The sequence below is a fragment of the Strix aluco genome, chromosome 25 (assembly GCF_031877795.1).
Source record: "Strix aluco isolate bStrAlu1 chromosome 25, bStrAlu1.hap1, whole genome shotgun sequence".
Taxonomy (NCBI): Eukaryota; Metazoa; Chordata; class Aves; order Strigiformes; family Strigidae; genus Strix; species Strix aluco.
This window is the reverse complement of record NC_133955.1, coordinates 2332165-2347464: the sequence shown is the minus strand read 5'-3', so window position 1 is coordinate 2347464 and position 15300 is coordinate 2332165. Positions and strand designations below refer to the sequence as shown.

General features: G+C 49.2%; 1 protein-coding gene across 8 annotated transcripts in view; it reads left to right on the top strand.

The window, feature by feature from the left end:
- PPP1R12B (protein phosphatase 1 regulatory subunit 12B) overlaps nt 1-14519 on the top strand; it is a 127429-nt gene extending 112910 nt beyond the window's left edge. For 3 of the 8 annotated variants that reach the window (XM_074849964.1, XM_074849960.1, XM_074849966.1), the window contains 2 exons: nt 1393-1443; nt 11118-14519. In XM_074849964.1, the coding sequence (XP_074706065.1) occupies nt 1393-1443; nt 11118-11204 (138 nt within the window). In that variant the 3' untranslated portion in view covers nt 11205-14519. The other 5 variants (XM_074849965.1, XM_074849963.1, XM_074849959.1 and 2 more) reach the window with 3 other exon arrangements.
- Nucleotides 14520-15300: the final 781 nt, after the last annotated feature.

The following is a 15300-nucleotide window of genomic DNA, read 5'->3' as shown; positions in this document are numbered from 1 at the left end:
AGGATTTGCCAGATTTAGTCTGGAGGAGGTGACGTTCAGGATCCCCACGTTGGATAGAGTTAGGCAGAGCACATCAGCCCTCAGCACTAGTGTGTGAGACACTGACCGATGCAGGTGCCTGGCTTTGACTTTTGAAGTTACCGAGGCTGCTGAAGCTGAGCTGATGGCCACGGCACTGCTGTATAAGCTCAGCTCAGCATCTGCACCGGTCTGAACCCCGAGACTGAGATTCTCAAAGCAGTGACCATTGTGGGCCTGATTTCTAGGCCTGCTTAAAGCAGGCTGAGTGGGGTTATCAAACATGTCATCGGAACATAACTGCTGGGGGAAGCCATGGCATGGGTGGAGCTTTTCTTTTGGAAAAAAAAAAGTGTGGTGGTGGTCAGAGCACTTGCCCTGAGCAGATCTCCCCAGCCAGAGGGAGCTCACACCATGAGTCCCATCTCCCACCCGTGCTTCCGAGTTGGGGCAATGTCTTCCATTGCTTTTGTTGAATTAGGATCACGGCAGCCATAAACACAGGTTTCTGAGAGTTAGAGAGAAAAAAAGCATCCAGCTGTTCTCAGTGAAGATGGCATTAACTGTTTCCAAGACAGCTTACACATCTTGCACTGACGAATCCCTGGAGGAAGTGTGCTGTGGACGAAAAGTGACGCAGAACTGATCATCCACAGCCACACTCAAAAGCTGTGTTTTCCTCACTCTCCTGGCCTTACGTTTCTTTGCAGAGGGCAAAGGAGAGTGTAAAGCCTGCTCCTGACCCACATTTGTCATTTCCCCCCGCTCAGTGCGCTTTCCTGGGGCGGTTTGTGCCCCCTCGGGTTGAAAAAGCCATTGATGGAGGCCAGATCTTTCTCTCTAGTGCCCACTGAGGGCACCACCAGGAGTCACGTGGCAGAGCCCGCCTGTGTAATTGTCGCTTTCCAAAACACACTGAAAGCAGTCAGCTTTACAGCTTTGAAACGCTAAATTAATCTGGGAGAAGCAGGATTTCCAGGCACATTTCCCTGCTCACTGTTTCTCATTTGACGGGCTTGGTGAATTTTCTCATTGCCTGCTTTAGCGGGGTGCAGTTAAATCCGTGGCTTCACCCACAGAGCTCAGAATCACGTTACATCAGGAAGCCCTGACAACTGGGAGTCACTAAAGGTGGGGGAATAGTTTCATTGAAGGGGTATGAAGAGAGCTCAGGATCTGCTGAGACGGGCCCAGCACGTATCACCTGCTGGGTTACCAGCTGCCCTGTCCCGTCTGATCAGCTCCTGGTTGTAACCTGTGTGTGGCTTTGAGGTGCTTTTCAGTGAATGCTCCTACAGAAGTACAAGGCTCATTTTTCTTTAAATGTACTGTAAGTTTTTATTCTGAATCTTTGTTGTGAATCTTTGTAAACAGGAGAAGCGAGCTCTGGAGCGGAAACTCTCTGAAATGGAAGAGGAGATGAAGGTAGGAAATAATTTATTCACTCTGTTTATTCTGGGTTTTATGCTTCATATTGTCTTTTGGGATTGTCACCCAGGAGTAGGTTGGTAAAGGTGTATGTGGGAAGGGACTTTTGTTATCTCTGAGTGTGTACTTTTATGCAGTCAGAGCTTACTTTAATGGCCATGTTTTCCAAACATGAAATACTAATAAAACCGTCCTATTATCATTCATCTGATTGCACCATATGTTTAATTTGTTATGCTGTTTGTTCGAAGAACTGTGAAAGCTGTTCTCCTTAAATGCTTTCCAAAACTAACCTTTTGTGGCATCGATGAGTTTCAGTGTGCTGATCCTCTGTGCTCTGAATAGTCTGCAGCCCAAGTTAAGCCGTTGTGGTTCTCTCCAGATGGGTAAGAAGACAAAGCTGGCTTTTGAGATCACGCACACTGGCCAGCAAAAAACACAGAGTGATTGTATTTCTGTTCTCCCTTCCTAAAGCATGTTACTGGAAGGCTGTGTCAGTAAGTCAGCCTGGAATAGATTTCAGCAACGAGGAATTTGCTTCCTGATGAAATGTGCAGCATGGCTTACTGGCACGAGACATCCGCCACCGACTGCTCCCTCACGTTCTCTCTCTCGTGGCGTTGCTTCGAAGGATGGTTCTCCTGCCGTGGCTCGGATGCCCTGCGAGCATGGGGCTGGCGGGGAGCACTGCAGAGCAGGAAGCAGTGCGTTTTGCTGTCTAAGTACGCCTAAACCTCACACTGATTTTGCAGCGTTACATCATTTTACGCTATATTTTAATGCTTGTATTCCCAGAACGCCCCCTTTGCTCTGTGTCCTGCGCTTTCACTCCCTTTGAGCATGACCCAGGTGGGACCAAGCTACTTCAAGAAGGAAGGACTCCATCTGAGAGCTCTCCCGACACGGTGCATGGATAGAAACGATTTCCTGCCACCCTGGAGGAGGTTCCAACTTTATGTTTCTATTTGAAGCTTCAAATATTTACCCAGCATACGTCTTTGAAAGGACCCATTGGCTTGTGCTGCATCTTCTACTGCAATAAGTAGCCGAATGATTTGGTGGTCGCACTGTAAAGGCTCTTTTGTTCTCTCACAGAGGAGATGTGGATGGCTAGCCACAAGGGGAGGGAGACTGAATATGTCTAAATTCCAAATTCTTTGTTCACTGAACCAGGTAACAACCTTTAACTCCAGAGAGACCTTCCTGTAATTACAGAAATATGGCCTTCCAGAGAAAATGCAGAGAGTAGCAGTTTGTGTTGTTTCTTCAGCTACGCAGATCACTCTGCAAACCAGCTCAGTCCATGGAGTAAAAAGACAAATTGGTGTCCTCTAGTGGCCTGTCAGTTTTGAAACATTTATATTGGTTCGGAAAGCAATTAATGAAAGAAGGTGCCTGTAGGAACTGTTGGACGCAGCCAAAAGCGCCTCTGGTTCAGCTGGTCCGGAGCTGCAAACTGAGGGAAGCCAAGATGGTGCTAAAGAAGAAACACTGCTAGAAGTTTGACATGTTCTTATATTGCTCTGAGAGATGTGCTGGAGACGTGAGCTAAAGGAGCCTGTGCTTGTTACTGAAAATGAGCTATTAGGTCCTCGAGAGTGGTACTTACTCTTTGCTCTCTTGCTGTGTCCTTGCTGCATTGAACCAAAGTGGCCTTTTTTTTAGTAGAATAAATAGACATGAAATTTGAAAATATCTTTTCTAAGGTGCAACTATGTTTCCACTAGATTTTGCAAAAACTCAAGTATGTGGTGAGTACCTGAGTGCACTGTGACGTGCTTTTTGACAGCCACTCAGTAAAAAGGAGCATAAAATCTGTGAAGGAAAAAGGTTGAACTGGACATGTCCATAAGGAAAGCAGACTTCCCTGTCCACTTCCACTGTGCCTTAAAGCAAGGAGAGTCGGCCCAGTTGTGTTTGTCTAGCATGAGATAACCTCTTCAGAGCATCTATGTTAATCCCTAGTGTGGAGGTTGAGCCAGGAAAACAAATCTATTAATTCTGGTTAGACTTTCATTCCTGCTCTTTGCACAAGCTGAATAGCTGTCGAGCACAATCAGAAGGAATAAGCGACTTAAGCAAATCCACCAGTTTCCACCAGTTTCCTTTAACATGGAGAGCACAAGGGGAAGCAACCAAACATGCCAGGTTATTAGGTCTCAGGTAATACTGTGGTTGTGGGGATTCTTCCCACTGGTCTTTGAATTGAACCAGTCCAACAGACTCAAATCCAGCTTTTGGATCCTGGGGTGTCTGTGTCAGTTCTGTGCATGAGATGTCCTGGCCAGGGCTTTCCTCTTCTTGCAGCAGACTTCTTAGGAAGAGGAGGCGCAGCAGTGGTCACGGAATGGTCCTGGGTTTCTGGGACAGCAACGCTTTGTACTTCAGGCTATGCTTGAAGTAATGAGCTTTGTTCCTTTCATGAGTTTAACCCCTGCTAATGAAGCAATCAAGAAATGGAGAAGAGTGGGACAAACTCAGCAATCTCAAGAACTCCTTGGTGCCAGAGCTGCTCCTGCAGACCTGCTCTTATGAAGGTGACAGAGCAGTGCAGCATTTTCCGAAGTGACTGCAGAATTTGACTGGAGATACAGCAACTTGGCTGAGGAAGAAGAAAGAAAATTAGCATTTGCACTGAACTGAATTCAATGCCAAGTGCCTGAGGTCCCAACTTAACCCAGCAATTTTTCTTGAAGGTCACAGAAGCTTCTTTATTCTGTAGCAGCACTGCACCTCCTGGCTTTGTACATTGTGCATGCTTTGGGCATTTTTATTTCCCCTAGTGTTGCAGGCGCAAAATCCCTTAATTGAAGGCAGGTACAGCTGAACTGAGAAACCTGCTTTCGGTAAGCCGGTATCAAGCAGAGTGATAAGCAATCACAGCAGTATTGTCCAGATTCTGGTCTTTGCCTTTGGCTTCAGTCCCAGCTTTCCAGCTTTTCCTGGGTTTCTTGGATAAATAGAAGGCTGTCCTACCTGCAGCACACACACATTTTTACATAAGTGATCCTTTTTATCGTCTGTGGCAGCGTGCTGAGGCTGAGCTGCATCTGATCGTGCCATGCTGAGGCTTCGGCAATATTGGTGTGGAAGAATAAAGGTGGTCTCCAAAACAGTCACAATCCTCTCCATCTCGCGTAGCATGGCGCCCCGTTTTACATATGTTTGATGTTTTCTGCCAGTCGGATGCCCGGCTGTGCTCCCTGTGATAAAACAGAGGATGTTTATTCTCCATGGTACCACCAAAAGAAATGTCTCTTCCAGTATGAACCATCCTCCGGTGGCTCCTGGGTGTGATTTATCCCAGGACAGACATGTGATGTGTCTGTGTCCTCACCGAGCACAGGGGCAGCTGGCACACCTCGGGCAGGTTACGTGATGGATAGATGGCGGAGATTTGGCGAGAGGGGATCTCACTGCCGAGATGTCCCTGACACTCTCCTGCAGTTTATTGCCGTGGCAGTCTCAGGACCTGTTGATTTATCCAGTGTCAGAACTGCGTTGACGTAGTCCGAGTAGTGGGAGCTGTTTTGTCAGTTGGATGCCCTCGGGGGGCTCAAACCCCATCCTTTGCTGGCTCCCTGCTCTCACCTGCCTTGCTTCCGTTGGTTTTGCAAGGCTTTTGGATGAGGTATCTTGATTCCTTAATGGAGAGCAGAGGTAGTGCTTTTGAGTAGCTAAGAATCGAGCCGGTGGATGGGGGCTACACAAAGCACCTCTCTTTTATACAGGAATGAGCCATTGGACAAAAGGCAAAGGGCATCAACACAAACAAACATAAATTTGAAAAAAGAGAAGCTAGATTCTGTAAACCATGAATTAGTGAGCCATTTAACCACTGAATATAGTAGTTTTGTAGAAAAGAAAGCAGCAGGTTCCTTGCCAACTGCAGCCAGCTCCATGTCACGCGACTTGGCTGGAAGTTCATGCAAGTTCTTTGTATGGCAGTAGATTTGCCCACGCTGCTTCTGGTTAAGGACAGACAGTGACCTCCCTTTGAATGCTTTCTGCTAATTAAATGGCAGAAATGAATCCCCTTCCCTCTCTCCTCCCTGCCATTGCACGCTCACAAGTAAGAGGACGCAGGGAGCAGCACGTTGGTTCTGGGCTGCAGTTTGTTCACTTGAACTTAAAACGACTTTTCTCGCAGATGTTTCTCTTCCTGCCTTTCCCCTCCCAGCGTCTGTGCTCCCTCCACCATGGAAGAAGGTTTCTTGTTCACGTGGCCCCGCTGCCCGACGAGCTGTCGGGAGGAAGGAGGGACAGGACGCTGCTCAGAAAGCAGCTCTGCAGCCCTCAGCATGTCCTGGCACCCACGCTTGGTGTAAATGTCCAGCACCTGGTTTCGCTTTAGCATCATGGGGAAGATGTCATCCTTGTGGGACTGGTGATGTCTGCCTGGCTTTTACCGTTTTCCCATTTTGTCTTCATCATTGCTTCTATGTTCTGTATCTCCCCGTTGCTGCTATACCTGTGCTAGCCACAGTTTGGGGGCTTGATTTCTACACTGTCCCTTGCCCACTCATTTCTTTTATAACCAAGAATGCCACGTTTTCACGTGCCTCCTGTGTAAGCAGTGTCATTCAAACTCCTCTGGTTGAAATGAGCAGTTTAAGGTTCTGACTTTTCACCTCTGGAGATCAGAGATAAATTGAGCCCCGTGACAGAGAAGAGTTGAATCTGGGCAGGGATGACAAACCCACGCACATGCCCCAGACCTTCTGGCAGGACTGAAGCCTGAGCGGAATCAAGACCCGTCATTCAGGTGCCACGGGGACGAGGGACATGAGCAGACGTGGTACGTGTCTCCGTGGTCTGCTGTAGGACAGTGACGCTTTCAGGTGCTTCAGTCTATGTCTTCAAAATCTCCCAGGAAGCTCTGATCACTCTTTGCAACATAAGACTGCTTTAGCTTTTAGAGATACACAAAGAAAAGGAATTTTAAAGAAATTCTCAGTTGCCAGCAGTGTTTTCAAAGCCTGCGTAGGTGGTAAGTGAACGGTGGTAGTTCTCACAGTAGTTCCTAAGTCCAGGGGCTGTGTGCTGCTGGAGCTCGCTGCCTGGGTAAAGTAGAATATAACCTGCAAGAGACTGTCTTGCTTTGTGGTGGGAAATCCCTTTATTTGACCTTTTTAAAGGCTTTGGGGGCCCCCGAGGAAAGGGGTGGTTCCCAAAACATCTTTAGTGTGTTGTAAGGCTTTCCCCGTATGCACCTGAGCTGCTGCCCATCCAGCACTCACCGCTACTAATTTTTCTTTTATTCTCTTTTGTTCTTTTACTGCTTGTGGACTAAATTCACGTTTCTGTGCCCTTTTGTCTTCGTGGTGTTTTCTCTGTATTTTTCTGTCCACTCCTCTCACTCTCTGCAGAATCTCCACCAGCTCAAACAGATTCACACTCTGAGGCAGATGAATGAGCAACTGCTGGCTGAAAACAGGGCTCTGACCCGGGTCGTAGCCAGACTTTCTCTGCCTGCCAAGCCCTCCGAATCAGAGGAGCTGTAGCTGCTTTCCCTCCGGCTCATCTCGCCTCCCTCTTCCACTCTTCCAGGCAGGTCTCCGCTCCCTTGGCCGGGCTGTTCTCCCTCCCCTCGTTGCCCTCGAGGGTATCTGATGAAGCTTGTGGCTCAAAAGCAGCATGTGGCAAAGGATCCTCCAAAAGCCAGAAGCATGGTGTTACTGCCCGGCTGAAGCAGGGTTTCGCTGGAGGCTCTGTTCAGTCCTGCTGACTTTTGCTCTGCTTGGCAGATGATCCTGATCTCGCCGTTTTACTAACCGACCACGTCGGGGGCTTGCCTTGTCCTGTGGATGGGACCCGTGTCTCCCGTCATCCAGGAGAGGAACAGCAGGATGGGCTCCTGCCTTGATGTGGGGGCGTAGAGTTGGGTGGGTGGCACTGAGGTGGCTACTGAGGAGTGATGGATCAGCTGCTTCACTGTGGCTTAACACTGGCAAGTGGCTTTGGGGGAGCTTGTCGGTGCCAATAGGTTAGCCAGCAGCCCCTTCCCCCCGACCTTACCTCAGAATAGGTGTTTTGTGCTGTGTCTGCTCATTATGCAGTTCTTTTTTTAATTGGACTTAGTGCAGTGAGAAGCTGGCACCCAGCAGGTAAGATTATCTGAAGTCAGAATGAACAATGTAATAAATTTCTAGGGTTGTTATGAAAAGTGCACATTTTAGACACGAAAGTGATTTTTAGAAAACCTACAACTGGGCAGTCCTCAGCAGGTTTTCTTGGTCACTTGAGCAAAGAGAACAAGCTCCTTCCCTCATTTTAAACAGATTTTTGAGTCTTTCACAGGCTGCAGCATCCCCTCTGCCTCCTGTGGTCTGGGTACAAGGCAGGGGAAGCAATAGGAGCTGGGCCAGGTGCGCTTTCTTCTTTCATCTTCTGTTTTAAATTCAGTGCAGAGCAATTAGTGTTTGAAATCCAAGGACAAGCCTTCCGTAAGCTTTGCCCTCACACATCACGCAGTTAAATTACATCGTTTCTTGCTACTTCATTGGTTCGGTGCTAAAATAAAGCTGTAAATGCTTCTTTCTTAGGGCTACCTGTCTTTTGCAGGTTAGTAGTGGTATTCAGATCCCTTCAGACATAGCTGTTTTTTTAAAGAAAGGAAGAAGCAGTATGCTCTCGTGGGCTGGAAGTGACACTGAGGTATAAAAAAAAAAATCTATTCTTAGCACACAAATTATATCAAGGATGATTAACCGTAGAAACAAACTAACCAGGGGAATTGTTGCTTCCCCTTTCCAGGAGTCTCAGTTCAAGACCACGCGTGTATCACAGGGTCTGAGAGAGGAGAGGGGGTGTTTTGTGTTATGTGGCCTGAATTGTGCAGCTGGTCAGATTAAATGATCTCACCATCTTTCTGGTTTAAATCTGTGAAAGTATTCTGGAACCTGTCACTGACTCATTCCTTCTCACAAGCGGTGACTTTAAGTCATTCTCCTTCCCAATGTGCTTTGAGATCTGAGAGGGAAAATTGAGCAAAACTTTCCAGACTCAGAGAAATAACGTTTCACAAACTGTAAGTCACTGGTCTCTCTCCTCCTAGGAAATTCCCCCTGCTAACACCCATCTGCTCTGACGTGCCTTGTCTCTCGTGCAGGCTGGCTGAGACATGGGTGAACTGATCCTTCCCAGCTTGCTTACAGGTTTGCAATTCACTGCTGGTGTCTGAGCTGGAGAAGAGCCGTGTGTCTGCAAGCTCTGCTGATTTTTTTTCAACTCTTCCAGTAGGTCTAACACGGGATGTTGCTGGTACCTGTAAACCTTGTCTCACCAGTGTCTGTAAACATCACAGCTATACAGTAATGTCGCTGTTTTAAACTCTGACAGATTTACCACGCTCTTGCAGCAGTGGTGCTTTCCAAAGAATCTCATTTTCCAAAATCCTTGTAATTTCTGAAGTGCCACCTTCTCCAGTGTCACAGGTGATACAGAGTACCGCTGCTCGGACCAGTCTCTGGCCCAAAACTCACTTTACGCCGACGCTGCATCATGGTCAGCTCTGCCGTCTGCTGCAGGCTGTGCTGCATCCCTCCTTCCCTCCTTGCCATTTCCAATTAGACATTTATAAAGCTTCTGTTTTCAGGCCCCTGCATTACCAGCCTGCTTTACGTGCAGTTTATTTTACCTGACTTGAGTCTGCTTTGCTTCAAAGGGAGGAATGCCCTTGACCTGGGAGGAATGAAATTTTGTAAGGTTGATTTTTAGTTTTCAGAAAGCTGCACTGGAAACTGGTGGAGTGGGACTACAGCTGGGAAACTTTTCAAGAAGCACTTGCTTTACATGTACTTATATGCTCCTTCCTTTTCAAATAAATCACCAAAGTTGCACTGAAGCGTGTGTGTAAGGCATAGCCACCGTCAGAGCTTCCAGTAAGCTGTAGAACTGGGATGGTTGCTCTCTGATGTTGCTTCTGGGAACCTCTTGACAGATTATCTCTACCAAAGCAAGTGGCAGAACTTCGTATTACTACCTTACTACAGTGATGGACACACTCAAGGCTGCGCGGCCACCCCAAGCAGTGACGTAGAGGACAGGGACTGTCCATCTGCAGCCCCCAGTAGGTGGTTGAACTGTCACAGGGCGCTGACTGAAGGCACCGTGCTGTGTTGTGGGTGTCAGGTGAAGCTCAGGAGGAAATGGAGGGGTGCAGAGTGAGACAGCAAGCACTCTTCCCGCTCCTCTGGGCTCCTGAGTGCTTTGGTGATGGGTGATGCCTCTCATTTGGCCACAGGAAATTGCATAGGGAGTCATCACTGCTGTTGTGACAGCCTGTCCTGGAGATGTGCCTGTCACACCACCGCTGCGCCCAGCGAGACACTTTAAGCATCCCCAGCTGAAGCTCTGGCCAGCCCGTCACACAGTTTCCCCTCTCCCCAGTATCCCACCATGCTCCGCTTTCCCCCTCCTCTCTCTCCTGCAAAACCTCCCGTCTGGAGCATCCAGCACCAGCGGGGACGGGGTTGGGCGCGCTGGGGCCAGGCAGGGCTTGGCCTGGCTGCGAGAGGAGGGAGTCGCTGCAGCAGGAGCGGTGGGAGCTGGGCTCTGCCCCGGGAGCAGCCTCTGCTCAGCGCCGGTGGGCACGGAGGGGCTGCAGGTGAGAGGATTGGGCAGGAGGTTGTGGTCAGAGCTGAAACTCCAGCACAGGAGGAAGGAGGAGGTTCAGTGGGGATTTTGAATCTGGGGGAATTCCTGAAAGATCCACCTTGGCAGAGAGAAGTCATCGCTGAGCTCATACCGGTGCCATTCGTGTGACCCTGCTCCACCCTGGCTTGTTCCAGCAGGCTCAGGCTGTCGCCCTCAGGGCTGCTGGCACCCGTGGGGTGCGTTACACCCTCTGTGTCACACCCCGAGTCGGGAGCGTGGGGTCTCCCAGTCCCTGAGCAGCCGGGGACAGTCCCCTGAAGGTCACCTGCCTGCAGGGTGGGGAGCAAGGAGAGTCGGGAGGGGGTTTTGCCAGTGAGGAATGCTGCAAAGGGCTTGTCAAAGCTATTTCTTTCTCTATTTCCAACTGAAAGCTCTCTGGCTTTTTTCTGTGTTGCGGCCCTTGGTTGGTTGAGCTTCAGCGTTCAAAATTGAGCACCAGGGAACTATCTCCAGTGTCCGTATGTTCTACCAGTCCTCTGGCCGTGGCGTGCACGTTGCATTAAACATCTCTGAGATCCCAAAGAGATTTGGGTTTATTCTAAAGAGGTTTTGCAAGCCAGGCTTGGTCCAGTCCTGAGTTAGGATTTCAAACCTTTGTTTTCCCCTCTAGTCCTAACAAAATTGAACAAACAAATCAGGAAAAACGGCTTTATCGTTTTCTGCTGAGCCCTGTACACCCCCTGGGAACAAGTTTGGGATGAAACAGCTCAGAAATGGTTCCTGCCCTCCCAGCCTGGTCCTGACTTAGCGCTAGGGCTGTGGCAACGCTTCTCACCACGGGCTTTCCCAGCTCTAGGGGCACCCTGGCTCTGCTGTGCTCACGTCTCCTCTCAACCCCTCCACACCTGACAGCCAGTTTGTAAAAATCCTGGAGACGTTATGGAGAAAATACCAACATTAGAAGTGTGCTGGCTGGAAGGGGTGCGCCATCCCTGCTGTTCCCTCTGAGCCGTAGGGCTTGCCCAGCCGGCAGTGCTGAGCTGTAATCCCACCTTGTCTTTGTCTCTCTGCAGATTTTGACAGAGCTGAAGTCGGACAACCAAAGGCTGAAGGACGAGAACGGAGCCCTCATTCGTGTCATCAGCAAGCTCTCCAAATAGGAAGCCTGAGCAAAGGCAGGACAAAGAGGGGTGCCCTACACAAGCTGCCAACCCCGCCACCAAGCCCTACCCCTCTCTGTTCCTCCTGTCGAGTACAGCAAGCATTTCAGCCATGGGATCAATCTGTCACACCTGCCTTGCCCTGCCCTTTGCTGTACATTCCCTTTCTGCCCTTATTTCCCCCACAACACACACCCCTGCCATTTTATTATTTTTAATTTAAGCATGTTGTGGTATCTCGGACATTGTATTCAAGGGAGAAGAGAAACGTGAGGACTGGGTTTGAGCTGCCAAAACGACTTCTTCCAGAAGCCCAGTATTTGGTGTTGGACTCCGATCTGGAGTAGGTAGCTCCTACTTTAAAAAGTGACACCTAAAGAACTAATCCAGCACATCCAAGCCCTTTAGAGGTGGGAAATGTGAACGTGGGCTGGGACTCTGAGGATGCACATCAACCCACCCCAGATGTGGGACTCTGGTTGAAATGTGATGCTGTGAAAGCCACCAGGGCTGATTTCTGTAACAGGCTGATGACAGCTGCCTTTGCACAGAGACCTTCTTCTCCTTTTGCCCCAGTAGACTGAGTCTTTTACTTAATACAAGATTTTAAATCTGTTCAGTAGCATCAGCGCTGACTCCCAGCATCAGGTCCCTTACCCCTCACCCTGCCTTTCCTCCGCAGCCTGGGTGATTGGGTATCACACTGTATCCTTGCAGGGCTCCTGTCTCCGTTAGTACCATCTGCTAATTGCATCTGGACTCTTGCTCCTCTGGATAGGATGTATCACAGACACTTGCCAAGCTTTCTGAAGGACAAGTTTGAACCCTTAGAGATCCTCTGCTGCTTTCACGTGCATGTGAGCGTGAATCACCTTGCAGGGAGCTGTGCCCACACCAGAAACCAGCCTCTCTGTCCTAACAGCTGTCTGGGACGTTTTCCTGCGACGTTCACGAAGGCAGAGCCCTGTAGAGGACTCTGGTCTGGTATTGCAGGTACCTTGCCTTGATTTGCAGCTGGAGGCTGACCAGGTGAACGGCAGCACTGGTTTGTTGGTAGAGGGAGGGAATGGCAGAGTCCATTCCCACCCACCCATCTGGTGGCGAAGCAGCTTGGCACAGCTGGGTTTCAAGGCAGAGGAGCGTGAAGCAGCGACCTCTTGTCCCCCCGCGTGCCTTGGGAAGGTGTCGGAGGGACAAGGAGCTACCCTTGGGCGTGCTGGTAACTGTATCACTAGGATACAGTTTTTAATCTGTCGAAAGCTTGCAATAAGCCTTGACCTTGAAGGAAACCTCAAAAAAACCCCTCTTTAATGTTATGCATACTTAGAATAGTTTGGAATTGTTCTCTCTATGGGCATTTAGACAGTGGCTCCTCTGTGTGCTGCGTGATTTTGATGATAGCAGCAGTAACCTGTCATCAGATCTCTTGAGCTTCCCCTTAACAGACTCCTCTCAAACGATATCTTCCCTCTCAGACACTTCCTGCTGTACCCAAACCACTTTCCCATCTACATCCTTCCATATTCATCCTTTCATTTCTTTTGTCCTTTGATTTCCCTGCGCCATCTGGCTGAGAGTTGCAGTCTCAGTCCTTGAACTGGAGGTTGCCATGAAGAAGTCCTGCCTAGGTTCCCAGGCACCTCTGCTGACTGTGGGCTCACGGCTCCCGCCAGGCTGGTGGGACTATTTCCGCTATGAAAGAGATAGATGAGATACTTGAACATGAGCATAATTCTTGAGCTTGCTCAACAGGGTAAAATTTATCTCTATCAGTCAATCCTGGGCTTTTTGGAACCTTTTGCTGGTTATTGCTTCAGAAAGTGTGTTTATTTTCCTCTCCCTTGGGTTTTTTTCTTAGGGTTTTTGGTTTTTTCTAATTCTCCATTTTTCCCCTTCCCCTCCCTGTCCTGCCTCTTTCCACCTCTCCAGCTCTTCTCAGAGCTGCTGGTTTTTCCCCAGGCAGCTCTGAACAGAGGTTCCTCTTCCACCACTCTTCAGCCCGTGGAGCTGTTTGTGCACGGCATGAGATGCCGTTTCTCCTGGTACACTGAGACCCTTCCTCTGCTGCTGTGCTTTGGGGAGGAAGAGACCAAAGCTGGTAATGGCATCAGGGTTTCTGCAGAGCACTGCCTAAGCCAGGCATCCTTTTTATATTACTTTATTTTAACCCTGCTATATTTAACAGCTTTAAGTCTTGAGATCCGGTCAATGCTTTTTCTGCACGCCGTTCCCACTTGGTGCACTCTTTATGTGAGTACTTCTGCCGTTCTTGATGTTTTTTCTCTTGGTGACCCACTCCTCGCTTCAGACTTGGGCTCTCTCAGCTCCAAACAGGAGTCCAGTCCCTTCTGTGCCACGTGGAGAAGAAGATACTCACCCGCTGGGGCTGCTGGTGGCTGGCGCAGCGCTGGCGTGCCGATGCGCGTGCCTCAGGCCGTGCCGTTTCAGACTAACGATCCTGTTCTTCTCACGAGGCAGGTTCCTGGCAGCGTGAAGAAGCCTGGTATCTGTTTTAGGGAGAGGGTTCAACCCAATCTGACAAATCCATCCTGCACTGACGTTTTGCCCCTTCCTACCAGGACACTCGTGTTTTATCCTAAGGAACAGTATGCAAAGGGTGCGGAAGGCTTCGTTCCTCTGCGTGGCACCTTGCAAAGCCAAACCACTTTAGATGAAGTCTCTGCTTAGCACTGGATTATCCCCCTGAACTCTGACTAGGGTAGAGGACCCACCAACAGTTTAGTCTCTCTGACTAGCCAAAGCTGTGAGTATTTCGTGACGACGATGCAATTGCAAACCAAATTCTTGAGAATGAATTTTTTTTGGTCTCACTTAATGCCTGACATAACCAGTGCACTGAGGAGGTAACGAATAGGACACCTTGCACTCCGCGCTTGGGACAGAGTGCAAAGCAAGCAGTTTTTAAAACTGATCCCTATTTGAACCAGAGCATTTGCCAGACGTGGTCTCCACTGGAGAACACAAGCTTTTTTTCTAAGCAATTGCTTGGGGTGAATTCATTTTTATTGCTTGGGGTGAACCCGCCTATTGTGGCTGCGAGTTTGATGATGGCTCTTTGTAAATAAACTCCTTGGAGAAGCAGGACTAGCTTACGAGATGGGGAGAGAATGTATTTTTATGCAACTTTTGAGTGGCCTTTCAAACCCTGAGATGAATGATTTGTTTTACTGGTTGTTGTTATATAGTATTATAAGTATTATGTGTTTGAAAGTTTGGGAATAATATTCACATCTATGATGCTTGTAAACACAACAGTATTTATAAATGAATAAAATAAGAGTTGATAAAATAGAAGCTTTGACTTTGCTTCCATCTTTCTGGAGCCTGGGAAGCTGCTGCAAGTTGTCTAGCCTAAAATGCCCTGTTTCTCCCAAAACGCCCTGTTTCTCCCAAAACTTCCAGTGCTCCCCTGCGTGCCTGTTCGGGGAAAGCTCAAATGAAGGAACTGTGGGCGCATGTCCCTGAAAGCCACCCTCCAGCCGCGAAGGCGAAGGGGAGAGGGTCCCCTCGGACACCTCTGAACCACAACGGGGTTCAGGCCCGTCTCCCTCCATGGTGCCAAGTCCTGTATTTGCTCTGCTCGGGAGCTTGGTCAGGATAAACCTGTAGCAACGCCACGGGCGCTGGTGCCACATCTTGGAGCCTTTGTCCCGGGTGAGGTTGCTAGAAACTTCTGTGTGTTTTGGCCTTCGGAGGTGGATACAGAATCACAGAATCATTCAGGTTGAAAAGCCCCTCGGGATCATCGAGTCCAACCATCAGCCCGACTCTACAAAGTTCTCCCCTACCCCACATCCCCCCACAGCTCATCCAAACGGCCCTTAAACACACCCAGGGATGGGGACTCCACCCCCTCCCTGGGCAGCCTATTCCACTCTCTGACCACTCTCTCTAGGAAACATTTGTTCCTCATGTCCAGTCTGAACCTCCCCTGTTGCAGTTTCAAGCCGTTCCCTCTTGTTCTGTCACTAATTCCCTGGGAGAAGAGACCAGCACCAACCTCTCCACAACGTCCTTTCAGGGAGCTGTAGAGAGTGATGAGTCTCCCCTCACCTTCTCCTCCTCACACTGAACA